At 47.3% G+C, this 26,081-nt stretch overlaps 1 protein-coding gene across 1 annotated transcript; it reads right to left on the reverse strand.

The window, feature by feature from the left end:
• Positions 1 to 11,656: 11,656 nt before the first annotated feature.
• ISG20 (interferon stimulated exonuclease gene 20) lies at positions 11,657 to 21,929 on the reverse strand. The gene is made up of 4 exons (XM_077828344.1): positions 21,852 to 21,929; positions 20,167 to 20,404; positions 18,169 to 18,369; positions 11,657 to 12,685 (listed from the first exon to the last, which is right to left on the reverse strand). The coding sequence occupies exons 2-4, from the start codon at positions 20,395 to 20,397 to the stop codon at positions 12,593 to 12,595; spliced, it is 525 nt and encodes a 174-aa protein (XP_077684470.1). The 5' UTR covers positions 20,398 to 20,404; positions 21,852 to 21,929; the 3' UTR covers positions 11,657 to 12,592.
• Between the last annotated feature and the right edge of the window lie 4,152 nt (positions 21,930 to 26,081).

Consider the following 26,081-nt stretch of genomic DNA (forward strand, 5'->3'; position numbering starts at 1 on the left):
GCCACAGCCACTTAGGAGCTCTTCCTTTCATTATAAATATTTATGAAGCTTTGGCACCCGTGAAAGTGGAGAAAGAATAGCACCAGCTAGGTCTATTCTAAGTTAGTACAGGCCTCTCACACCGTCTGCCAGAAAGTCTCTATCCTGACCTGCAACACCCCCTGCACTGCCAGCCTTAAACCCAACACAGCTCTACTACGGCACCACAGTCCTGGTGTGCATGCCCCTCCCCCCCGCATCTTTTTGAGCAGATGGGTCCCATATCTAGCACTGAGTGCTTATAATCCTCTCTCCCCCTTGGCACTGCCAGGACAGCACCACTTTAGCTCATCTCCTGCTGCAGCACCAGCACCTGCCTCTCCTAATGCCAATCACAGAGGGAGTGCTCAGCTCAAGAAGGTCTCTCTGCCTTTGACCTCCAGCCAACCTACCATCCTGCCTAAAATTTCATTTTTGATAAATAAAGTGCGCCTACAGCTAGCTGTCCCTCCCCCCAGCTCACATGATTGGCAGCAGAGAAAAGAGAAAGCCAAAAGGAGCCCTGCTTCAGGAAGAGGATCCAGCAAACATTACTGCTGCAGCAGGGAAGGGGTTAAAGAGACAGCACCAAGAAAATTAAAAGACCTGAAGTGTGACCTTGCGGGACTACTACTGAAAAGCCATTCACAGCAGGAAGGTAAAAGGACCAGAGAGCCTGGGGTAAGACTTATGTATTGTGGGCTCTAGGGCAGTAGGGTCTGACTCTGGCTTTCCTAGGCCAATCCCAGTTATAATTAGATGAGTTTAGTGCATACAGACACACCACTCTCTGCAGGGAAAGAAAAAGCCCTTCCAGCTGCTTTTAATGTGGTACCATGCTGAGGTCAAATCCTCTGTAGATAAAGAGTTTGGCTGCTGATTCACTGACAATGGCCCCTAAATTTAGCTCAGACAAGAGAGGAACCCCCAAAACCTCAAACAAAGCTGCTAATCTGAGAAGAGTGGATACATCTCCCTTTAGGGGCACGGGTAGTGCAGCTATTGATTTATATAGGAACCAATAGGGTGGTTCTAGAGAATCACCCACCCAGAACAAAGCTGAGCCCATCTGTTCCTGGGGCAGAGGTATAAAGGCCAGTTCAGTAAAACTAGGCTTTTCCTTTTGCTATGGGGGCTGGAGTATAGGGGGGTGGCTGTTGTCAATACAGATGAAGCTGCTGTAGGGAAATGAGTTAGTGATACTTATGAAGCCTAGAACAAATGATGCTTAGGTACTATGGAGATGAGTATATTAGAAACATTGAGAGAAACCTAAGCCACCATAATGGCTTAAAGGAAGGCAGGCCCTTAAGGTATGTCTACGCAGGGGTAAAAAACTCAAGTCTGCTGAGTTTGGCTCTGGGGCTTCAAAATTACTGTGGAGATATATGGGCTCCACCCTTAGCTAGCTTCACTTCACTAGCCCCACAGCCTGAGTCCTGTGAGCCTATGGCAGCTGACCCTGGCCAGCTGTAGCTGTGCTGTGGGTCTTTTATCTTTGTGTAGATGTACCTTAACTGTCTTGTGTTGGTAACCAGGGTTCAGTAATGCTTCCCTTTTGAGGCTATTCAAGTGCTTTATACACATTAATTGAGCCTCCTGTGGTCATCCCTATCTCCAGCACTCCTGTCCCATTGAAAAAATCAGGGCATCAAACATATTTTTAAATGCACAATAATAGGATGGATGCTTACTGCCACTATTAATCCCTTTGCTCTTTCCCTTCTCCCTCTCTTTATGTATGATGTCTCTCAAAGCTTAGTAGCCCTGGGGAGGAAGAGACCATGTCTTTGTATCTGTGTGTAAAATGCCTAGTACGCTGATGCTGTACAAATAAGTAATAGCAGGGCTCACACTAACCCTTGCTTGGGGGTAGGTAACTATTATCTCCACTTACAGACAAGTGAAGTGAATTGTTTACAGTTAGAGTGAATTGGTGAGAGCTGTGACTAGAACTGCCATAGCTTAACTTTGCTGTGTTTGTTGATCACGCTCCCTTTCTGTGATCTCTGGTTTATAAATGTTAATGGTGGAGTTAGAACTCTCTTGTATCTACCAAAACACGTGCAATGGATGGGCCCCAGGCATGGTCCTACACAAACACAATGCAGTGCTCCGTCTACTAGCTCTGCAAGAGCCACTGTTAAACACTATTCCCTGAAAGTGCAACGCTGACACTTCTTAACACAGCTAGCACGTGAACAAGAAAAGGACCATGCTACCTTCCAGCTCTGCTATAAACAGACTGGAGGAAACAAAGGCTACAATGAGAGGGAAATGCATTTAATTCTCAAGGGCCACGGAATTAATGGAGGAAACGGACATGAAAAATATATCTAAAGTGTACAGATAAAAGTACAGCGCTGGTATCGTCTCAAGAGTTTGGAGGAGACTGAGGGCTGAGACAGAGTTCTGTCTTCTTTCCTCTTGACAACATATTCATTAATTCCACCTTCCAACCCTCTCAACATGCAGGAGCAGAGTCTGAGGGCACAATCAGCTGTGCATGCTGTCAAAGTGAGAAGGTGAGAATAACCAGGACGTAGATGATCCCACAGAGGCAACCTGGTCACTTCCACTCAGTGGGCACCCCTTGTTTCCTGGACCTGTATTCACACTTATTCTTCCTTGGGATGCCCCATATGATACAAGTATAATTTCATCCATCTGCTACGTGGCTTTTTCAATGTCTCCTAGAATTGCGTTTCCTTTTTAAATTCCACTTCCCAATTGTGCAGATCATTTTTAAATAAAGACACCCACTGGTCCCTTTGGAAAGACAGTTTTTCCTGCCTCTGTTTGCTATTAAAAATTTGCTCTTCCAGTCACTTACTAGCTATAAAAACAATATGTGCTTTCTTCTTGGCATTTTTGTTTCTGTAAGAGGTTGATTTTCATATGCTAATATTTTAGGCATATATGCATTAGGGCAGAAACCTGTAATGACCTCAGAACACACCTGGGATCATTCCCCCTTTCATGAGCCAATCCCAGAAACTGATTTGGATCCAGTATAGTTACTAGATGAGAGAGTCCCTGGCTCAGAAGATTTACAGTCTAAGTGGGCTCAAAGCGCTAGATCCTCAGCCTTTATGAATCAGTGGCCCAAACAGAGCAAACACGTTGTTTTTCTTCTTACATTAGTAAAAGGTTTATTAATGTGTTGAGCCATTGCTCACTGTATTTATTTCAGTGTTCTTTTCTTAGTGGTGTGGCAGCTAGAGGGGGAAATGCCCATCTAATCCATCCCTTTGTCAGTGCAGTGGTAAATTGTTCCAGTGGTTAATTATCCTCACTGTTAAAAATGTAGGTCTAATTTCTAGTCTGAATTTGGATCCAGCCATTGGATCGTGTTATACCTTTGTCTTCTAGATTGAAGAGCCTATTGTCACATATTTGTTCCCCTGTAGGTACTTATAAACTGTGATCCAGTTCCTCCCCTTAGCCTTCTCTTTGTTTACTTGTTAATAAGTAGATTGAGCTCTGTGATGGGGCGCCTGCCCTGCACTAACCCTGAGAGGGTTAAAACCAGCATAGGGAGGCTGAGCAGCAGGCAGCCAAAGGAGTGGCTGTAGGGGAAACAGCCAATTAGGGCGGTGCCTGCAGACAATTAGGGTGGCGGCTGGACCAGCCAATTGGGGCCCAGACGGCCCATATGAAAGGAAGCTGCAGACCAGAGCAAAGGAGTCTGCTACAGGGAGTCCTAAGGAGAAGACTGGCTTCCTAGGGGACTATAGCAAGCCCAGCACCTGGGAAAGGGCAAGTGCTAGCAAGGACTGAGCTAATTCCCAAAATGCCCACCAGGAGGTGCTAGTGTGGTGAGTGACCCCATGACAAGCTCCTTGATTCTATCATTATAAGGCATAGTCTCTACTCCTTTAATCATTCTTGTAGCTCTTCTTTGAACCTTCTCCAATTTATCAACATTCTTCTTGAATTGTAGACTCCAGAACTGGACCCAGTATTCTGGTGGCAGTCGCACCAGTGCCAAATACAAATAACTTCTCTGCTCTTACTTGAGGTTCCCTGTCTATGCATTCAAGGATCACATTAGCCCTGTTAGCCACAATGTCACACTGGGAGCTCATGTTCAGTTATCATTCACTATGATCCCCAAATCTTTTGGAGTCACTGCTTCCCAGGATAGTCCCCTATCAATGGAAAGAGTGTTCTCATCATCATATGATATGACTATATCATATTTCTCTCCCCCGCCCCCAGATATAGAACAGAAATATGTATTGCATACTTGTTTTTTCTGCATTGTTATTGATAATTCTACCATATCCCTCTAGTAATGGACCAATACCTTTGTTAGGGTTCTTTTTGTTCCTAATATACATAAGGACAATAAGGAGGATTGTGTTTTTTTTTTTTTTTTTTTTTTAAACTCTGCTGGCCATAGATTTCTTCTTGTGTCCCTCTCCTTGGCTTATCACTTTTCTACAGTTCCTAGCTTCTGATTTATATTCATTACTACCAACTTCCCTATAAGGTCCCTGCCTCCTTGATTCCATTCCTAGCCATGTATTTGGTTGTAAATTTCTTCTTCATGGGAAACTCTGATCTCTCACCCCAGCCTTTTGTCCTCAGCTATGTCTGCCCTACCAGATGTTTACATGGTGTCCATCACCATAGTATCTAATGATTAAATTATCACCTTTCTATTTCGCCTAACATCACTGCTTTCTGATAGCTGCCTCTTTATTTGTCTTTCCCTCCATTAGCTGCCTTTTTCCTTATGGAAAAACCTTTGGATTTCAGAGCATTACAAACCGCTCCTATGACGTAACTATTAATCTCCCTATTTTAAAGATGGGGAAACCAAGGCCCAGAGGTGAAGGGATCTTGTAAGGTGACACAACAAGCCAATGGTGGAGTGGGGAATAGAATCCAAGATTCCAGAGTCCCTGTTCTGACCACAAGACCCTCCTTCTTCTCATCTGCTTCATTTTTGGCGCTGTCCAACAGATCTCCCAATGCAGAAGAGCTGTCCCTGGCGAAACTGATATCACATTCAGGCAGAGTGGTGCCAACCTACCAGACACAGGCATCATTCAGGGTAGAGAGGGGGCTTAAAGGGAGTTGGCCAGAGGGAGTTGGCAACTCGTAACGAAAAGCAGGAGAGAAAAGGCTCTTTTCCAAAAAAGAAACGAAATAAAAATTAATAACTAAAGCTAAAAAAGCAGACTCAGAGTGAAGCGGCTTGACTTTTCCGAGAAGGCTCCCCAGATGCACAATGGGAACATCTGTGCCGCGGCTCACTCCTTGGAAGGGCCTCAGGCCACAGAGTGATGCTGGCGTCAGCTGGTTACAGTGATGGCCTTGATGAGGTCCTCTCCCTGCTTCCCACAGGGCCGGGGCCGCTCAGAAAAATCTGCTTGAGTGCAGCTACGCCTGCTGCTGGGCTTGAATCGCAGCCCAGGGCTGGATCTCAGCAGCCGTAAATTCCTCTTTTCACTTTGTCTTGTTCTCTCCGGGCTCCATATATTTCAAACAGACAAGTGTCCTACATGGGGAGGTAGGAGGCCGGGGGGGGGGGGGGGGGGGAGATGGTTGGGCCCAGAAACAACCGTCCTTCTGTGAGGCCCATGAAAAGCGTTTTCATAAGGCCCATGCTCAAAACGTTCTGTTATCAGGCACCCAGAAGCAGCAGGTCGCTGCATGCCCTGCTCCCGGGAACGAAATAAAACTCTAAACACACACATACCCGCAGTGGCCATTTGCACAGACAGGCATGGCCCATGCTCAGCACGGCTGTCGCATATAAACAAACAGTCTTTTCTGTATTGTTGCCAGCAGCGCCTAAGAGCGAAAGGTTTGTTCCTATGGTCTTCCCACCCAAGGTGAAGACACACATGCCATAAGGATGGAAATTCACAGATCAGGATTAAATCTTCTCACATGTACTTGCAAAAGGTGAATACAGAAGTGGTGCTCTGAATTTGTATAAATAACAAAACCCTGCCTTTGTGTAGCATCTTTCATCTGACTCCTCTGCCTGGTAGGTATTCCGATGAGCTGGCTAGCATGCATGTGTCCTTTGCTGGATAGAGTTGGAACTGTTCAATCATGTGTCGCAGTCCCTGCACTGCTATCAGCTAACGAAGATTCCCTTCTAGTTCAGGTGCTAGCAGCCTTTGATATGGAAGCAGGAGGCTCTGAGTTCTAGTCCTGCTGTCACTTTCATGGTCCAGGTAACCCCTGTGTGCAGCACTGTGAAAGCCAGGACCTCCGAGAGAACTGCTGACTTGTTACACCCTAATTACCTCATTTCGGAGGTGGTGAAATGGAAGCACATGGAGGTGAAGTGACTTGCCCAAATCAATGGGAGTGGAACCCCATTTGGGAAGGAAGGGCTTTGTGGGGGGCAGTGGGAGCTTTTGGCTGCTGGGGGTGGGCAGGATTGGTTGGGGAGCAGTGGAGCTTGGGGCGGAGGGGGGAGCAGTGGAAGCCTAAAGCAGCCTGAGGGGATTGTGGCAGGGGGGATGGGTGGATAGTAGCAACCTGAGGAGGATTCCACCATTCTAACCCTCTCTCCATTAGCCTGCCCACTTCTGTCCCCTTCCAGCCCTGGTCCCTCTCAGCAGTTGCTGCCACCACTGACCACCTCCTCCTCCCTGGGCCCCAGGGCTCTGTGCTTGCCCAGCATCAACAGAGGGAGCTTTAAGAGGGGAGACAGAGACCACCTATGTGCAGTAGTTCCCGGGAGGCGGCTGGGGAGAGGGTTGGACAAGCAACCGCAGTGGCCTACCTGACTGTGTGAGCTCTCAGCTGGGATGCAGGCCAAAGTGACACTAGCCAGCCCTGTTTTATAAAGGTGAATCTGACTGCATTGTCTGGGGTGAGGGGTCTTCCCCTCCAGTTCCTGACCAGGAGTTTGGAATAACCAAAGGAGAGATTAGCCCCCGAAGAATCCATCCCAGTTTACACACTGAGACCAGCCTATGCTGAATCAGGACTTTGGGAATTCAGTGAGTGCTGGGCAGATGCCTGTGTAGTTCAGGCCTGGTTCATACAGTTCAGACACATACTCCCTAGGAGGGAGTCTTTGTGCCTTGATTTAAGGCGCATTTAATTCCCAGTAACTGGGGACGCACCAGTTGTGTTTGCTAATCTATCTTCTCAGGAACAATCCTCCAGTCTTTCATGTTGTGGGGGAATCCAGCCCTTCCACTCAATGTGTGTTGAATGGCTGGAGGATGGAATAATTTGGGATAAGCGGGAAGCTTTCTTTGAGCTTACAAATCCCTTCAAATTTTAAATATTTCCATGAGGGAGTATATATTTTCCAAGGAGTATACGGTGCTTTGTGGAACGTTTTTCATATTTACAAAACCCATCCAAATACACAACACTGGTCAGTTTTCCGGACATTCAAAATATGAGGCCATCTTTAAAATGGCTTCACCTGTTTGAATAAAATTCCCCATAGGTTTTATACCCTGATATATATTTAAAATAAATATTAGGAAGCAGCCAGCTTTGGAATAATTTAAACAATGTTCCATGTATATTACTAAACGCATGGCCAATATCCTTTTATAAAATGCATCCCCAGCATACAGAAGACACCCTGATACTAAATGCAGTACATACTGGAAAAGGGTTGATTGCATTTTGTATTAAGGTAAAAGAAATTAAGTTGGATGCTTCCAAATAGCCAATCGACACAAAAATATATAATTGGGTATTTGAGGTACAATAGCATATGACCTGGCTGCAAGATTATCTATTAACCTGCACTTGTGGGATAAAAATGAGGTTCTCTGAGCCATTTTAATGTAGAAAGTTATTTGTAGGCCTCCTTGCACTATGGAACAGTTCTGCCTTATACTCTTGAGATGAATATGCTTTCAAGTGGGAGCGTCCGGGGGACGGAATGTACCCACTTAGAGACACAGGATTGGTGTGTATCTTTCCAAAGCTGGAGAATAATTTTAATAGGTGTCTGAAATTTTATTTTGTGGTTTGGCTAATCGTTTCTCTACTAGTGGTTGATTTAAAGGTTAACAAAGAGCCCCAGTGGCAATTGTCGCTTTTTGTTTTTTCACATGTAATCTACTACCTTGTCCTCAAAATGACAAAATACATGGGCAGGGGGGAAGGGTATAGACAAGAGTCCCAGAGTCACTAAATTGAGCAGCAGGAGCCTAGGCTGGCTGGTCCTTTCAGTGTGAGGAAAATCTGTCTTGTCCATGACCCTACATAAACGTTATATTCCCATTTGGGGGCTGTGACTGACACCTGACCTTTTTTGCATCTCTTTATTAGGGACAGTGGTTTGACATACCAAAGGTCATGGGGTTAGTAACATTTTATTTCCTTCAGGCTGTGAGGACTTCAGAAAGTGCCCAGTATGGTCTGGCTGCTACCAGAAACAAACGATTAATAAGTCAACCTCTGTGATTTCCAGCTTGACTTTGCCCACTGTACAAGTCAAAACAAGAACTCGAGCAGCCAGCATGATCTAAATTAAACTCATGCCGCGTTCTTTCTAATGCATACATCACTCATCAAGAGGAATTGAGATTTTAGGATGGGGTGTAAGTCAGGACAACATATGGCTTTTGTGGCTTACACTTCCACATCTATATTGGGTCTACAGGGCCCAAACTAGCTAAACCTTGTTTCTGTCCGCAGTTATGACTCAGAAATTGCTTTTGAGGGACAGATATATTCAGCATCGTGGGTACCGTTTTTAGAGTGACTTTTCTGACCGTAACCACATATTAATGTCATCCTAAAAAGGTAACAAATGTTGCTCTATGTGGTGCTTGCTTTGATCTTTTCCACCTTTCTGTTATTTTAAGACACACAAGGATCAAGTGGCACACTACCATGCCCTGATTATGTCACAACAGAGCGACCTTGTATGACTCTCTCAGTGGAATTTGCCACTCAGTTTATTGTGGCTTTCCCTTTAAAAATGTGGAGAAGTTGGCTCTAGTAAAAATGAAAAATTCTCAGTACTGGTTAGCTGGAGAGTGAGTGGAAACAGTAACCATCCAAACTTCTCCATGAAGGGATTGCAAACATACTCTACCTCTGACCTGCAACACTCCTTGCTATTCTAGCCCTGGATCCCAACACTACTCAGCTGATGTCCCACAACCTTGACTTACATCATCCCTTGCTATTCCTATCCACGGCCCCTCCCTCACAGAGACTGGCAATCTTGCCCTATTGTTCATTAGATTTTTGAAGTGAACAATTATCTTCTCGGGCCAAGGCTAAAATTGCCACTTAGCTAGGGGTTTTTAACCTCCTGAGCCAGTCCTCCCAAATGTCAGCAATGTGGTGACTGGGTTTTAAAAGTGATGGCGGTGGATGGTGTTTGCTTTTTAAGGTTGAGAGTCCCACTCCTTGTGTTCAGGAAATCGTGTCTGCACCTCGACCCGTGGGGCAGTCCTGCTTCATCTGCTCTGAGCAACTCAATGTCTGTCTACATGAGCCAAATGGAGGCAAAGGTGCAAAATTCAAATGCTGATGGGCAACATCAGGTAATGGTGCTGAGAGCACCTGCTGCCCTGCCTGACTACTGAATGCAAGAAGATTGGACCCCACGTATAGAGAGCGGGGGAAATGCAGGAAGAGTCATAGATTTTACAAGATGGAAACCTCTACTGGGCCCTATTTGCTCTATTAAGTCCTTGCCAGTCCAGTCTTTCACCAGTCAATGCAAGATTGTTCTCTCTCATCCATTTATCCAACCTAGCTTCACAAGTCCCAAGTGATGCATCCCCAAGCTTTTCCCTTGGGAAACTGTCTGAGGGAGGGGTCAGGAGCTACTGAGCCAGGAAGCAAGCAGGGAAGTGAAGACTCTGGGATTCCAAAACCAAAGTCACGTGCAGAGGAAAGAGCCATGGATGCTCTGCAGCACGAGGAATGGGTCTGGGATAATGTCAGAAATCCATGCAGGAGCTGTAGAGGGGGGGGAGAGAGAGAGAGAGAGAGAGAGAGAGAGAGAGAGGAAGGCAGGCAGCTGGGAGGTCAGCATGGAAAGACACTGGAGAAGAACCAGTGCAGCAGGAAGGGGGAGAATCAGCCCCCATGTGAAGCCCATCAACACTAGGAACTGGCAAAGGAGATCCCAGCTCAGAAAGATGGGGAAACACTTCCAACTTACACCTTCACAGTGCGATTCCCTTCCGGGCTTTCCTTGCTGCCTTAGGCTCCTTCGGTTCCCCAGTAAACTCTGATTTACTTTAACCTTGAATAAATGCAAAGAACTGGAAGAGACCAGGTTTGTGGTTTTAATTGGGTAGCAATCAAGTTTTGCGCTCTGTGTTGGGACACCCCTTTTGCTCTGGCTTCTAGGAAAGCCCATGTAAAAACTAAACTATGTCCCTCAGGAATAAGCCAGAACATGCTGCTAGTTTGCAAAGGAGGGGTGGACAAGTGTGTACCTCAAAGCCAACGCCCACCCCCCATTGCCCTTGTGTTTGTGCTTTGTGCCTCCCTTTGCAAATTATCCCCTGGGAATGAACAGTCCCTTGCTAGATGAATATTTGTCCCCCTCCTGGTTGTATCTCAAGCTAAGCTAGGCACAATATTGCTGTTTCAGCATCTTCCAACTACGATCACTGCACTGTTATTTCAGTTTTAGTGTTATCATTGTTTTTAATCAAAGTGCTTGTGGCCAACGCATATGGAGTAGTTTGATTAGCCCAGTTGTAGGTACAAAAAGCATGGTTTTTAGCTGCGCTGGGGTGTGGCTTGGTGCATGGGTCATGGATCCAAATTGCACTGGGCCCAACTGAATGGTGCCAGCCTTGGACTAGGCTAAGAATGACCAAGTTTCATTTTGTTTGTGACCCATGTCACGTGCAAATCCGGGTCTTCAGAAAAGTGAAAGGCTGGTACTTTGCTTAGGTTCTCTCTCTGCTCAGATACATTTGTACCATCCTAAAACATTCCCCGGCAAACTCAGTCTCTCCTCTAAATGGCTGCCTGCCAGAGGTGTGTAAAATATACCCATCTGTTAGCTGGTAGGTATGATATAGACAAAAATAAGCAGCCTAAGGGCACCACCTAGTGAACAACTCTACAAACATGACCCTAAATCCCTAAGCTGGTAGAAATAAAACAGAAGACTGTGTAACTAAGGGCTGGGTATTCAGCAATGCAGGTGGTGGAATAGTCACCTATTGCTCCTGCCCTTATCTATCAATCTATCCTTATTAGTTATTTGTATTGCAGTGTTGTTTAGAGGACCCACCAGAAATCAAAGGTGCCTGGTGGAAAGCACTGTACAAACGGATGCTAAGAGACAGTCCCTGTCCCCATGAGCTTACAATCTAAATATATAAAAGACAGCCAAAAGGTGGGAGAAAGAAAGTAGTAATTTATGGGTCAGATCCTCCCCTGGTGCAAACTGTCATAGTTCTATTGACTACAATGGAATTACGATCATTTACACCTTTGGAGGATCTGCCCCTATCCATATGGACGATATACCAGATAGATACCATCAGTCTGGGTTCTTATCCTGGGCTTATCGGCATTGTGTCTGCATGCCCCTGCCCCACTAAGGTCAAGAGGGCACCAGTCAAAGGAGCAGAGAGGTTAATATTTTGATTTTCACAGCATCTTTTATTTTTATTCAAGACATTGTGTTGCAATGCAAGGACCATGAGCTTCATTTATAACAATAATCAGACTTCTATAGCACTTCATGTCCAGAGACCTGAAAGCACTTCACGAAGCTGGGCAAGCAGCATCATCGCTCCCTACCTCCCCGTTTACAGACGGAGAAGCTGACACAGGAATTATTCGGGCCAACATGGGACAGTGTTTCAGTGGCAGAGCTGGGGACTAGAACTCAGTCACCTGACTCCCAGCCTCAATCCACAGCTGCCCGGTTCTCACGAGACAGGTTTATACTTCTTTCAAAACACTCACAAGACCCTTTAGCACTACATATTAGTCCCTATACCAGCCATTAAGGATCTCTAGCTTTTATTCCATATGGAGCCTAAGTTATGCAGCTAGTCATACCAGAAGTTCTGGGCACCCATGGGATGGTTGGCTCAAGACTAATGCGATGGGTTCATTATCCATACTGAGCTTGTATTTCTACACATATATCCAAGATGAGTGACCACAGCACATCACCAGGGGGTGATCAAAACCCCTCTGATTCTTGAGCATTATTATGGTGGTTTTATATTGCAGAAAAAGGGTCATCCCTGCAAAAGGGCAGCCCTCCCAATGTCAACCCTAGGGGGCAGGCAGGGCTCAAGTGAGCAGCGGCAGCCTCGAGCGGCAGGCAGGGCTCAGATGAGTGGCAGGCAGACAGAGCTCAAATGAGCAGCAACCCCAGCCTTGAATAGGGACAGGGGCTCAGGTGAGCAGCTAGGGCCAGCCCCATGGGGAGATGGGGGAGGGTGCTTGGGCCAGCCCCGTGTGGTGTCCTGTTTTCCCTTTGGGAAATATGGTCACCCTACCCACATGGGACATTCACTCAGCCCATAACAAGATCATCACTGGACATGTTACTAGGAGCCCGTCCCGTAACCTTTAGCGCAGCTGTACATGTGACCTGATGAGACACAGAAAAGCAAGAAGTCCCTTAAATGGAGCCATCCCCTTTTGATCTGGCAAACTTGAAGAGCTCCATGGCCGCCCTGGCATCTTCCACAGAGGAGTGGCCCTCTCTGTCAGTCTGTAAAACAAAAGAAGGGCCCCAAGAGTGACCTAGTGCAAGCAAAACCAGCCTGAAAAGATCAAGGTCTCCAGATGGACATTCCAGGCTTTACTGAGACAACCCTGCTGACAATAAGGCACCCCTCAGCTGTGTATTATGTCTCTGGCTGAGGGATCATTGTGGCATCCAGGCACATACACAACCCAAGGGCAGTATTATACTGGATTGGGAGGGGTCCTATCCTCTCTTCCCTTTGCACCAGGTACCTGCCCCCGAATGGGAATTACACACATGTATCAAGGGGAGAGTAGAACTCATGGTGTCCAGCCGTTCCCCAAAGAGTGGAAAAATCCTGATACTCAGGACTGGGAGGGTGCTCGTTCTGATCATGAGGTGGGATAAAGGAGAGGAGCCTTAGATGCTGCAACATTCCCTGCAGGAACCCTGCACCCTCTTGAAACAGCAACAGACCAGAGTGATTTTACTAAAGGAAAATACAGGGAGGGTGGAGGGAATAGTCAGACAGTCTCTCAGTAGGAGTCTGTGTGCCCTTTAGTATGCAGCATGTGGCCTTCTCGCCCGCTGGTCCTAGGCCCTCCCGTCTGCTCGCCTTGGAGCCATCAGCTCCACACTTCTATTTTCCATGCTGGTTTCCAGGGAGGTTAATGCTGACTGCACTGTATCATTTCTATAATGATACAATTCCAGGCAGAACCATTTCCAGGCAGAGATGCCTGAAGAGAAGGTGCCAGGCTGGGATTGCAAAATGGGACTGGCTCTCAGCAAGCTCAAGCCAGAGCTCAGCGCTCCAGAGTCTCTGCCACAATCTGTAGCGAGCATAGAAATGAGCTCTGCGATTAGCGCGTCAGCCCCACAACAACTTCTCTGCAGTCCCTAGAATGCATCACTCATTCGACAGCCAGGCCGAGTGACACTGTGATTATTTTATTACTGTGTTTATAAAGGTGCCAGTTGGTGCAGAGCTGGCTCTTGTTTCTGCCAAGAGCAGAAATCCCGATGAGGCAGGGCAGGATTCCCTCCAGCTCTCCCCACACTAGCTTGATGCCACCCACTGCACAGTAGATACTTGCCCAAAGGTTGTGACTCCTAGGCCTAATTCCAGGGCCCAGCCTGACAGTTCTCCCAGACGTTCACAAACTCCATAGAGCTCCTCCCCAATATTTAATGGTCTTCAGAGCAGTGGCGCCAAAACATGAATGAGGGGTTCTTTCCACAAGGTTTCTCCACCCTCAGTGAGATGTGGGGCAAAACATTCTTCTCTTTCCCAGCACCATCAGTCCCTGCACTACACTCTCCAGCCCTGCACCTCTTCCCCTCCCTGCTACATCTAGGTGGCTTCCATACCCAACATCCATTTTCACAGTGACAGCAGGGGCAGGTGCGTTTTCCTGCAGTCTCTGGCAGTGGGGCGGCTGTTGGGGAGTCAGGGGACTGAGTCTCCCCACTCTGTACAGCAGCAGCTTGGCCCCTCTCCTGCTCCTGAGTTGCATCCATGGTGCAGGGACTACATGGGTCCCTCAGGAGGGGAGTTTCCCTTGCAGCAAGCACTCAGGGGGCTGAACACTAATGAGCAGAGCTGGCCAAGGCATTCTGGGGCTGGTCAGAAACAATTTGTGTTGGCTACCTCCAAACAGAACCAGTTTCTGCCTGTGACAGTCACAGGCCAGTGCCCAGAGCCGGGCTGAGGATCGGGGGGTGTTTTGCAGGCAAAGGATTGTTAGATCCTTCTTCTCCGGTTTAATGCTGCAGCATGGAACCTGCTTGTCTATTCATTTCATTTGTAGTCATTGGTTTGCATCAGTTTAACATCAGTTGCATTTTCAAACCTTTGCACAAGGAAAAGGACTAGAAATTGTCTGTTTTAAGTTAAAACTGAGATTCTCCCGGACAGGGCCCAAAGGCAGCTCTGTTAGCGTGGGTCCCCTGCTTTAGCTCATCAGTGCTATTACTTCCCATGAAGAGAGTTCCAGATGATCACTTCCAGGGCCTGGGGACAGGAATGCCGAGCAATAATTTGCTTATACAAAAGGTGGCCACGACCTGCAGTGCAACCCCCAGACTGTTGCTGGGTGTTCTCATATTTGGTCCAATTCCCACTTAACCCAGCTTGATTCCAAAACCATCAAGGGCTGTGTCTTGGACATGCCCTGAGCTCCTACAGGTCTGTGAACTCTCTTTTGCTCTGGGCATTTTTCTGCCATCCTGGTGGCATCTGGGCCTGGGTCTCATCCATCGGGCTGCACGTGTTCTGATCAAGAGGAGAGTGCGCTTTTGGCTCAGAGAGGTGCGTTTCTCCCACAGTGCTGCACAAGCTTCAGTGTTGTAGCAAGACAGCTCCCAACCAGCTTTCGCTTCTTTTCTACACGGCCTGGAGAATTCTTCCTGTGCTGCTAACATTCAGCTCTGGGCGCACAGAGGCTGATAGGAGGAACTGGAGTGACCTTGCAGGATGCATTAGTGGTTCTGCCTCCGTTATCCCGCACCTGTGAAGTCCCAAGTCCTCCCAGCTCCCATCGACTTCAGTTCCTGACGTCCATGGGAGCTGAGGGCACTCACTGCATCCCCAGGTTTGGGCACTTTCTGAGAGGATCTTGCCATTTTCTCTTATCTGCAGACATTCACATTGTTTAAGTGGCTTGTTTTCATTAGGGAAAGGCTGTTGCTAGGCCACACCAATCCCTCTCATTGGTGAAAATGGTTCCTTGCAACCAATCAGTGGGTCTTTGCTGGAGTTCACACACACCAGCAGCTGAAGTGCTAAGTGACCGGCAGATGTGCCTATTCATTTTTAGCTCACACCTATTGCTTCTGCTGGCCAAGCAGGTTATTAAGGCTCCTGTGATTTTAATTTTTAACTGACTGTAGGTTTTCTGCCTTCAAATTTGCAATCCCAACAGAAACAAGGCGGCCGTTCATGTGGCGAAGGCACAGGGCCAGGACGCCTGGGTTCTACCTCTGACTCTGCCACAGACTCCCTGTGTGGCCTTGGCCAACCCACTTAATCTGTGCTTTTGTTCCCCATCTAGAAAGTGGGATTACAAGCCTTTCTTCCTCTGTCTTGTCTATTTAGACAGTAAACTCTTCAGGGAAGGAACTGTCCTTCATTATGTGACAGGTAGTGAATGTACCTAGCACAATGGAACCTCTAGGGCAGGGGTGGGCAACCTACGGCCCACGGGCTGGATCCAGCCCGCCAGCCATTTTAAGCTGGCCCTCGAGCTCCCACTGGGGAGCAGGGTCTGGGGCTTGCCCCGCTCTGGCCGGGGAGAAGGGTCGGGGGTCGCTCCACGCGGTTCCCAAAAGCAGTGGCATGGCCCCGCTCTGGCTCCTACGTATAGGGTTCTGCTCTGCATGCTGCCCCCGCCCCAAGCGCTGCCCCCGCAGCTCCCATTGGCCAGGAACTGTGGCCAATGGGAACTGTAGGGGCAGTGCCTGCAGACGGGGCAGCATGCAGAGCCGCCTGGCTGCGGCTCCACATAGGAGCTGGAGTGGGGACATGGCCACTGCTTCTGGGAGCCGCTTGAGGTAAGCGCCACCCGGAACCTGCACCCTTGAGCCTCTCCCCACGCCCCGCCCCAGCCCTGATCCCCCTCCCATCCTCCAAACCCCTTGATCCCAGCCCAGAGCACCCTCCTGCACCCCAAACCCCTCATTCTCAGCCCCACCCTACTCCCCCACCCCCAGCTAGACCCCGCATCCTACTCCCCACACCCCACCCCGGAGCCCCTTCCCGCACCCTGAATGCCTCATTTCTGGCACCACCCTGGAGCCTGCACCCGCAACCAGAGCCCTCACCCCAACCCCAATTTTGTGAGCATTCATGGCCTGACATACAATTTCTATTCCCAGATGTGGCCCTCGGGCCAAAAAGTTTGCCCACCCCTGCTCTAAGGGCTACTGTAATAGAAATAGACAGCTCCCATTTCTATTCTCAGGAATCTGGGGTTGCTGCACTGCGAGGTTTTCTTTGTCCAGCCTTTTAAAGCTAGAACTGTGATAAAAGAAAATCATATTGAGCATTGTAAAATACTCCAGATCCTCTCGTCACCATCCCCTACTGGAGGCCCCATACAAATAAAACTTTAACAGCTCCACAAGAGCTAGAGTTTACTTGGGTGCATCAGAAAATCCATAGCCCAGCACTTCCATCAGAGGACCAGGAGAGCCAGGGAATCGGAGGCAACAGGTCACTAGTGACAAATCCCGGGAGATGAGTTTCCCAGCTCAGAGTCAGCCCTTGTCTCCCTTTGCTGCTGCTGCTGCTGTTTCAAGCCCCCGCCCCCAAGAATGATCTAGAGTCGACACCTCGCAAAACAAGCAAGCAGAGACCTTGCCCCTGCCCCAGAGAGGGTACAGTTAGACATACACAGTGAGCGAAGGATGCAAACAGACAGAGGAGGTAAAAGGGAAAGGAAGCACAAGTGGAACAATAAAATCATGCAGTTACTCAGCAAGGCTGTGATCCTGCAGCGAGCTCTGCACAGACAGACCCCTGCACCAACATGCAGCCTCACTGACTCTAATAATGGGCAAGTCCATAGACATACGAGTGTGCAGCTGTAATAGTGGGGCACCGGAGAGGAGCGGCGCTCATTGCAGGACTGGGGACGGAGGCACATGCATATCTTGATGGTTCCATTAACTTCCCCCACATCCAAGCACCTGTGGGAGAGGAAAAGCTGCCAGGAATGTACACAAGGTCAGGGGGACGATCCATTATAGGATTCAAATTGCAAGGTGCCCCTCTACGAAAAATGTTTTTTAACAGAATTAAAGGGAAAAAAGCTTAATAAGAAAGATGTGAAAGCAGAGCTCAGCTGGAATCGTCACATGTTGCTCCAGGAATGGCTGTTGCTAGACAGAAGTAAATGTCTGTGTGTCACTTCACCTTCCCTCATTGGTTAAAATTCACTTCAGTGACAGGCTTGTCAGTTACCTGCTATTGCAGCTGATTGAAAAGCTAATTTGACCAAAAAAAAAATAATTTTTTTTTATAAGAGCCTTGAGTTCGCATTGCTAGGATTCCTGGGCTTCTATTAGTCATTATTCGGGAGTATTTGGATGAAAGCCACTTATTTGCAAATCTTAAAAGTGACGTGAAATTTAGCATAATGGATATTCGTCCACACATTCACTACCTGTCATTCTCTTGCTTAAAAAAGTGTTCAGTCATCCAATCAGGGAGCAGAAACACCACCATGTGACTCAGGCGATAGAACAATGCAGATAATAGCTATCTGACGCAAACAGCGATTCATTGACACTTAGGTGAATATTCACGAACATTCTGAGAAACTCCACACTTGCTCTTGAATGAGTCGCTAAGCAGCAAAGGGACTACATTTGTAAAGCTGTTCATAGCAAATACTCCAGCCTGCCATTCTCTTCCACTAGCCAGACTGGGTCATCAGGAAACCACACCCCTTTCACCAGCTACAGCCCTTTCGACCCGCTAGCCCCGGCGTGATTTTCCTCCTTACCTGGATGCTTTTCTTGAGCAGCTTTTCACAAAGGACCTTGAGGGAGACGCGCCTGGAGTTTCCCAGCCCGCTTTCCCTTCTCAACAGCCGGTCATTGCACGTGTCATAGACCCGGTAGTGCCACATGTTTTCTTTCAGTGCTTCAAAGTCATGGCGTAAATCGTGGCCAACCACCAGCTTGTGTCTCAGGATCTGTAAAATCTGGAAAAGGCGGCAGCGAAGCAATGCTCACACCACGAAAAAGCCCCAAAGGCCAAGAGAAGCACCTGACGGTTGGGCCTTACCTGTGTCATCATAGTCAAACTTTCCCAAAGGCCGGGGGACTGTTCAGAACCGGGGCTTTGGGCTTTTTAGAGACGAGGATAGGTGCAGCGTGCACCCATCTCTGAAAGACTTATGCTTGCCGAAGGCTTCTGACATTTTCTCTTTGCCTCACACAGAAACACATGCATTTAAGTGATATTTTCAGAAGCACTCACCACCCACAATTGGGCCCAGATTACCAAAAAGGGTCCAGCACTCAACAGCACTGAATGAGTGAAAACCTCGGCCCAGTTGTGGGTGCTGTGCCCTTTTGAAAACCTGCCCCTTCTCGTATATCTGATACTCAAGACAAATCACAATTGTAAATCTGAACATCACCTACGCTGAGGCACTTTAATGTGCAGCACTTTAGAAATGTTCTTTCAATTCCATTTCTTTAGCGTGTGGTATTTTATCGTTATTTCTGCATTACTTATTTTGCTTAATGTTTCCCCTTTCTTGTCGGTATCTTATTTAAATGCAGTATCAGTCAGAGGGCCTGTAAGTGCTCATATCCATAAGACTTAGTCTGTAGCTTCCTGTATTTCAACTTTGGCCACCACACTACACGGTGAAAACAATTTCCATGACCAGTGTGGGTCTAGAGTAGTGGTTTTCAACGTGGGGTCCACAGACTATGTCTAAGATTTCCAAAGGGGTTTGCAACTCCATTCAAAATTTTTACAGATCTGCAATGAAAAAAGGTTGAAAATCATTGGTCTAGAGTCCTACTTCAAGGTCAACCAGCATTAGGAACTGGGGTCTTCATCTAGGACTAGGGCTCCTAGGTGCTACTAGAATACCAATTTATAATCGTCATAGGATAAGGATCACCAATTGGATCACAGGTTTGCTCTGTGAGGGAGGATCTCTAATTTTGATAAAAATACCTTGTATGCATTTAACATTGAAAACCAAAATCTTTCCAAGCAAAGTATCAATGCCTTAGTGATGGAAAGTCATTACCATCTGATGGCAGTTTGGTAACCCACATGCAATGAGTCTAGTGGTGTATGTGTTTTGCGGTGTCTGTTCCAGGCTGAGCCAAGCCTGGAATGTAGGGAGAGGATTGGCAATCGAGGAAGGCTGCTTGCCTAGCCTGGGGTTCTACAGAGCGTCATCAGTCCCTCATCCGCAAAGACAGCACATTCACCTACCTTTGTTTACTGTGAGCATTTTCTTTCATGTGCTCCCTGTTCTTTTGTGCCATTTATCTATTTTTTAATCTCTTTTGGATCAGGATCCCATTTTAACTGAACTAATGGAAACACAAGCCACCTTGCTGGCAGCTTCGGCAGTGACCCTAAACAGCTAAATAACCCACAAGTCACTGCAACCAGGATTATTCTCATTAGCTTTCCTACAGCAGCGACAAGAGAGTGTGTGGCAGCCAGCATCAACTCCTGTTGACGTAGTTACTGTACAAACTAGATAAACATGTCCCCAAACTGGTCGGTCAGCCTCACCACCTCACCAGCTGGGCCCGACCTTTTATAGATTTCAGCTAGAAAACTATATCGGGGTGGTGGGGGGCGGGGAGTGTTCAGTGACACATTGACACATGCGCTGGACGATGAATCTAGAGCCATGCCATGATGCCAGTTCCAGGACAGAACTCAGAGAGGAATGCCACTCTCTGCCCAACAAAAGGCCAAGTGTTTCATTTGGACAAGGCTGGATTGTGATTCCTCTTACCTGTTCCCGGGCAACCCTGAATGGTGTGGCCCCTTCCATGTCCACTGGGCGAACTCCGCTCACAGGGGTCCTGAAAGCTGTTACAACACCTTCTGGTCGGATGAATTGGTCATAGACCACGTTGCCGTAGTAATCTACGATGCTGCAACGGGCCAATCCATTTTCAGTTCCGAATGGTCCCATGCCCACCATTTCGCAGTCCAGGGCCACGATGTCAGAAGGCTCCACCATCTTCAGCCTGGTTTAAAGATTACACAAAACAGCATATGCAATAAATCTAAGCAGACTGGGTGTGGATGTGTGTGTTACAGTGAGCGTGAGACAGCAAGCGTGAATGTGCTTCAATCCCTTAGAAAACACACAAGGCATTGCAGGAGCATTTTGTGAAAACACAGTGATTGTTCCACATCCCTCTAGAATCATGTGCAGCAAAAATCACCATTTCACTCTGCCAGAAAGACCTCCCTCTCTCCCCCACATCGGAAACACCAGCACTTTTCAGACAAGACGCTCCTCACTGTATAACCCTTTTTCAGTAGCAAGGTAACTGTCTGAGGGAGACTCTTTTTCTATGGGGTCACCCCAATGAACACTGTCCCCACCACCCACACAGTTGCAGCACATTCCCTGACCCCCATGCAGGAGATCCTCTACCGATCATTTATATCAGTGGTCCCCAAACCGTGAGGGATGCCCCCTGAGGGGTGCAGAGGAATGTTTGGGGGGGGGCACATGCCAGGACCCAGGCCAGCACCCACAAGGGGCAGGGAGGAGCGCCACCCAGCCCCACTCTGCCCACAGCCCCACTCTGCCCAAAGCCCACCCCACCTCCGACCCCAGCTCTGCCTTCATTCCCTCTCCGTGCCCAGAGCAGCTCTGCCTCTAGTCCCAGCTCCTCCCCCATTCCCAGTTCAGCCCCCTCTCTCACCACCAGAGGTTGGTCCAATAACAGACATTGCCTTACCCACCTTGTCTCTAACATCCTGGGACCGACACGGCTACGCCGCCCAGGCCAATGCACTAGTCCTGGTTTGTAACCCTGCATCGGCCCATCCCAGCCTGTGGAGGACGCCTGACCTTTGCAGGGGAGAGGAGACTCCTTTGCTAGAGGGCCCTTGGCAGGGGAGGGTGGAGGTCAAGTAAGGGTAAGAACGGCATGCCAAAGGCAGCTCGCTGCCATCAGGAGCGAGGACCTTTGGCGCGGTGGGAATGCTGCGGAGTTTCAGCGAGAGGCTGCATAGTGCCATTGCCCAACTGGCAGGCCTCACTCCCCGCAACGGGTTGCTCACACTGCCCACTCCTCCACTATAACACACTGTGACGCATCCCTCCACCGGTTTCTCTTATGGACAGACCTTTAACCACCTCCTTCCCTCCTAAATTAGTTGTACTATAGTAGCACCGAGGAGCCCTAGTCATGAGGGCCCCATTACGCTAGGCTCTGTACACAGAACAAAAAGACAGTCCCTAATACTGGCTGACCTTGAAATCCTGTCCACCTGAAAAATGGCCCAGCTGTCCTGGGGACAAGCAAAGCATCCCATGGCCTCTCAGAGGAGCTGGGGGTCTGGGGCACAGCTTAGCTCTGACCAATGCATGTTTAGCATTTTTAGGGTAAGCAAAGTTTCTCCTTAAGGAGTTAAATATATGCAATCCCGACAGGAACAAATGCAAAAAGTCCCCACCTGTGAGAGTCAGTGCAGCCAGTCTCCCAGGAAACAAAGGTTTCAATCAGCTAAAGTAGACACTTGTTTCTAGTTGAGTCCTTCCCACTCCACTACTCTGCTGCACTGCAGACACTGGTTGCTTGGGGATTTTTACAAGAGCAAAGATCATACAGGTTAGAAATGGGAACAGCCTGTTAGCTGATCTTATCTAGACCCAAGCAGGGGCCAGGGCAGAATTGTTTGCCACAGGCGGTTCCCCAGGGTGGTGTTCAGTTCAGACGACAACCTTGAGAGCCGAGCATTCAAGGGACCAGCAGATTGTTTATTGAATCTTGTACAAACAGAGGGAGACACATTGCCTGCCCCAAGGAGTTTATAACCTAGCGTAGGGCCAGCCTTAGATATGCTGCTTTAAGCATTGTTGCCAGCTCTCTCAATTTATTGGTACTTAAAGCTCCAGCTCCTGGAATCAAGTACGTGAAAATCTCAGCTTTCACTAGAAAAAGTTACTAGCCTTCATGGTTGTGGAGAAGGGTCTCATTTTTGAGCCTAAGCACTCCCTGAAGTCTCAAAAACCACGCGGCAAACAGAAATAACCCAAATTAAAAAAAATTGTAACCATTTTTAAGCCAATCCCACGATCTGTGGGGCCTGACCCCTGGTTTTTGAATTTTGGGGGGTTGGCAGTACTACCGATGAGTTAATATACTCTAGCTCGGGCCAACACAAAGGCTAGTTATCTCAAGGTGAAGCAGGTCATGCTGGCACCTTTTATCTGTGTGCTGTGCCTCTTTATTGAAAGAGGGAAGCACAGCTGCAAGCCTCACTGTAGAGCTCCGTAGGGTGCTGGAGATGACTCTTAAATATCCCCCAGTTGAAATTCTGCAATCTGTTGCCAGGTGAATTAGAGACCCTGTAGTTTCCCAGAGAATCTCTCTCTTCCAGCTCTGGTCTAATTATGCCCAGGTGGAGCCAAGAGCAAGTTGCTAGGGAGACCATGTGCTCTCCAAGTTGTTACCTGGCTACCTGCCTGCGCTCTCTCCTGCAGCAGCTACTCTCTGCCTGCAATCTCTCTCACGCACACAGTGACCCTGGGATCTGCATAAACAAACACTTAGGGTGAGATCCGGCCCTAGTGAAGTTCATGGCAAGACTCCCATTTCATGGGTAGTCACTTTCTTCAGAAGATTGGACTCTTTTCTGTTTTACTCACAAGGTAATGCAATTTCCAATCAGCCTACTCCGCATATGTTGTACCCCCCACCCCAACCTCATTCATTGTGTGTTTGCACTTTCCCTCCTTACAGCAAACAGGTTGCAATTAACACTGGGGAGGTGACATCAGAACAGGTTTCAAGATAAATCCTCTCCACTGTCCCTTTTTGAAAAGAACGCAAATATAAGTGATGAGCAAATCACTGAGTTTCAAACTAGCTGCATATCTCCTGCATGCACCTGGGAGATAACGTGGCACCTTTTAGTGCATTACCAAGACAGCCTGTTGGTTGAGGCTCTTAACACCCTTGGAGTCCTGTGATTAATGGTCATTGGTTTAACTGACACACTAAACTTCCACGTCAAACCAAAGCCAGACACCTACTCAGTATATTAACTTTGGCAACAGTGGTTACCTTAGCATGCCAAAAACATTGAAACTGAAGTTTGAGTTAACAGATTTTAAAGAAAAACTGCAATGGAGCATTAACTATTTTCCAACCCCATGATACAATGTAAAATATGGTTAAATCACTAGGATGTCTTATAGACATCCTACTGTTTTTTAAAAATCAAAATAATGGAGGAAGCAGCACCAGCTCAAGGCTGGTGATCTGAACTGAGAAAGGAACACAAGAACCACAGCCAGAGCTAAAAAGGACTGCAGATCTTCACAGCTCTTTTTAGACAAATTCTGTAACATTTTCAAGGGTTTTCTGACTCTTCAGGCTCCCTCTGAATCTTCTGTAGCCAGAGAAGTAAAGGTGGAGGTCAGTGCAGGGTACATGGTTCTGCAGCTCAGATCTTTCTGTCTTGAGAGATCTGTGTTGTAGGGATTTTTAAGGCATCTAAAACCATGTACCAGGCAAACTACTCTTAAAAAAAAAGTCTGAACGTAGCTCTCTTTTTCCTGATGCTGAGTTGTCTGCAAACAGTTTGGTAAAATTATTCATTCTAGTCTGTCACGTTACAGAAGATTTCAGTTTGTGAATAACCTGCTGTAGGCTACTTCTTTCAACTATCTCTGATTATTCACAATTAGTGATGGGTAACTGGTCACCTCAATCATATGGCTGTGTTTGCACATCCTGATTGGACCAAACACTTCTGGCTTGAACAGTGAATTCTTGTATTGACACACAAATCCCTTTGTTGATGTGCAAACACAGGCATTTGCACAAAGAGGAGCCATTTCCCTCCCGATTATGTGAACAAAAATCTATTTGCACAAGTATTTGTGGCAAAGTGAACAAAACCCCTATACCCTGTCACTCCACACCACTGTTCAGATAGTCACAAATCCTGTTTTGCAACATTACTCCCCTCTTCTCATTACTGTGTTTTTCATAGTAGAATTATTTTGATAGCATCCTCCAGGACTCATAAAGGTTCCCAATTCATATAAATGGAGATCCTGAAATATTTGCAGGTATTTATAGCTGCAGTACTGAGCCTGCCTGGTTCACCTTCCATATTCTGAGTTAAGTTCATTTTTCTGCACTCATCTAATTCTGTCATCAAAATAACTGCAGTTTTCCTTTAAGCAAAGCATTTTTCTGGTAGATAGGAAGGGCAGGCAAAGATGCAGCTTCAGAACACCAACCATAGTGTATTTTAAATAAAATTATCCTACCAAATATGCATGACTCACATAATGATTAGCTTTGGGGAAATAAGGCTGAGCAAGCCTCCTGCCCCTTGCAAAACTCACTTCATTCTTATGACATTTGATCAAGGCAGTTTGTTTTGTTTTATGAGCATCAGTGGGTGTAATTCTGGCAAGATGCTCCTTCTCTTTCGAGCGCAGGCATGATTTGTGAGAACCGGCTTCATTCTGCAAGGTGAAGAAGGCTAGGGTGTGGGAAGCACTTCCTCCCAGAATAGGTATGGAGTCTCTTTGGTTTGTTCTGTCCTTGAGGTAGAACAGCTGAAAATACTTAGCACTTCTTGGGCCCTTCTCATCTTCAGAACACGCAGTAGCCCTGAAACAGGAGGCCACCAAACCTTGCAAAGGCTGGGATATTTCTACTATACACTCGCACTCCTGAAGCTCGGGGGGAAGGGGTGTCACACCAATCTAGGGAGTGGAAAGCCATAGTAAACAGAGGAAAGGGCGACTGTAAAACCAGGTACTGGCAGGTGTAGGATTTGAACCTAAATTGATTCATGTGTTCTGACCTGACTTGATTTCAAGGCACCCGTGTTCCTTTAACATGCAGAAGCACCAGGCTTTAGATGTCACCATCTTTAACTAACAGGAGTCACCACTGCTGCTTCTCAATAATGGAGAAGTACTAGATATAGGGCAACCTTCCCTAGTGCAGCCCTATCAGAAAATCCCTCAACAGCTGATACTACTGCTCAGTATCTCTCTCTCCCCATTATATTGTCTGAATCAGAGGAACATACAAGGAACAATTGTGTTGCATCTTTTATGGCTGTGGCCAAGAAACTTGTGGGCAATGGGATCCTCTCCCAAGAAAGTTTCAGAAAATACATTTATTTGGTGCATTCTTACCTTCTAAAGGTGGGGAATCCATTGTAAAGTTGTCTTGAGGATAGGATCAGGTCCTAGGTGTTTGGGACAGGGCATACACCAAGGAGCATTCAGAACAGCTGAGGTCAGAGGCAGGGAATTCCCTCCCCAGAGGCCCACCTTTGAACAGCATTTTAAATGAAGGTTGTTATTGATTTGATTCCTACATAGAAAGTGACTTGTCTTAGGAGACCTGTTTGCAGTCAGTTTTTACAGTCTGTGCACATCAGGCAGTGCCTGGATTGGTGACTGTCAAATGCTCTGAAATCTCCCTCCTTACCCCAGCCTGGACCAATCTAGACACACACAGGTTTTCACCAGTGAGTTTCACAGATTGACCAATACATTATATAAATATTTCATTGTAAACCTCTAGCATCACACTACACATTTTACACTCTTTCTAGAGAGATATAGAGTTGAGACTCTGGGTTTTGTTTGTTCATCACAACCCTGGTACCTGGGACAGGAAGCTCCTCACTCAAGAGGCTATGAAG

Source organism: Eretmochelys imbricata, chromosome 10 (assembly GCF_965152235.1).
Source record: "Eretmochelys imbricata isolate rEreImb1 chromosome 10, rEreImb1.hap1, whole genome shotgun sequence".
Lineage (NCBI taxonomy): Eukaryota > Metazoa > Chordata > Testudines > Cheloniidae > Eretmochelys > Eretmochelys imbricata.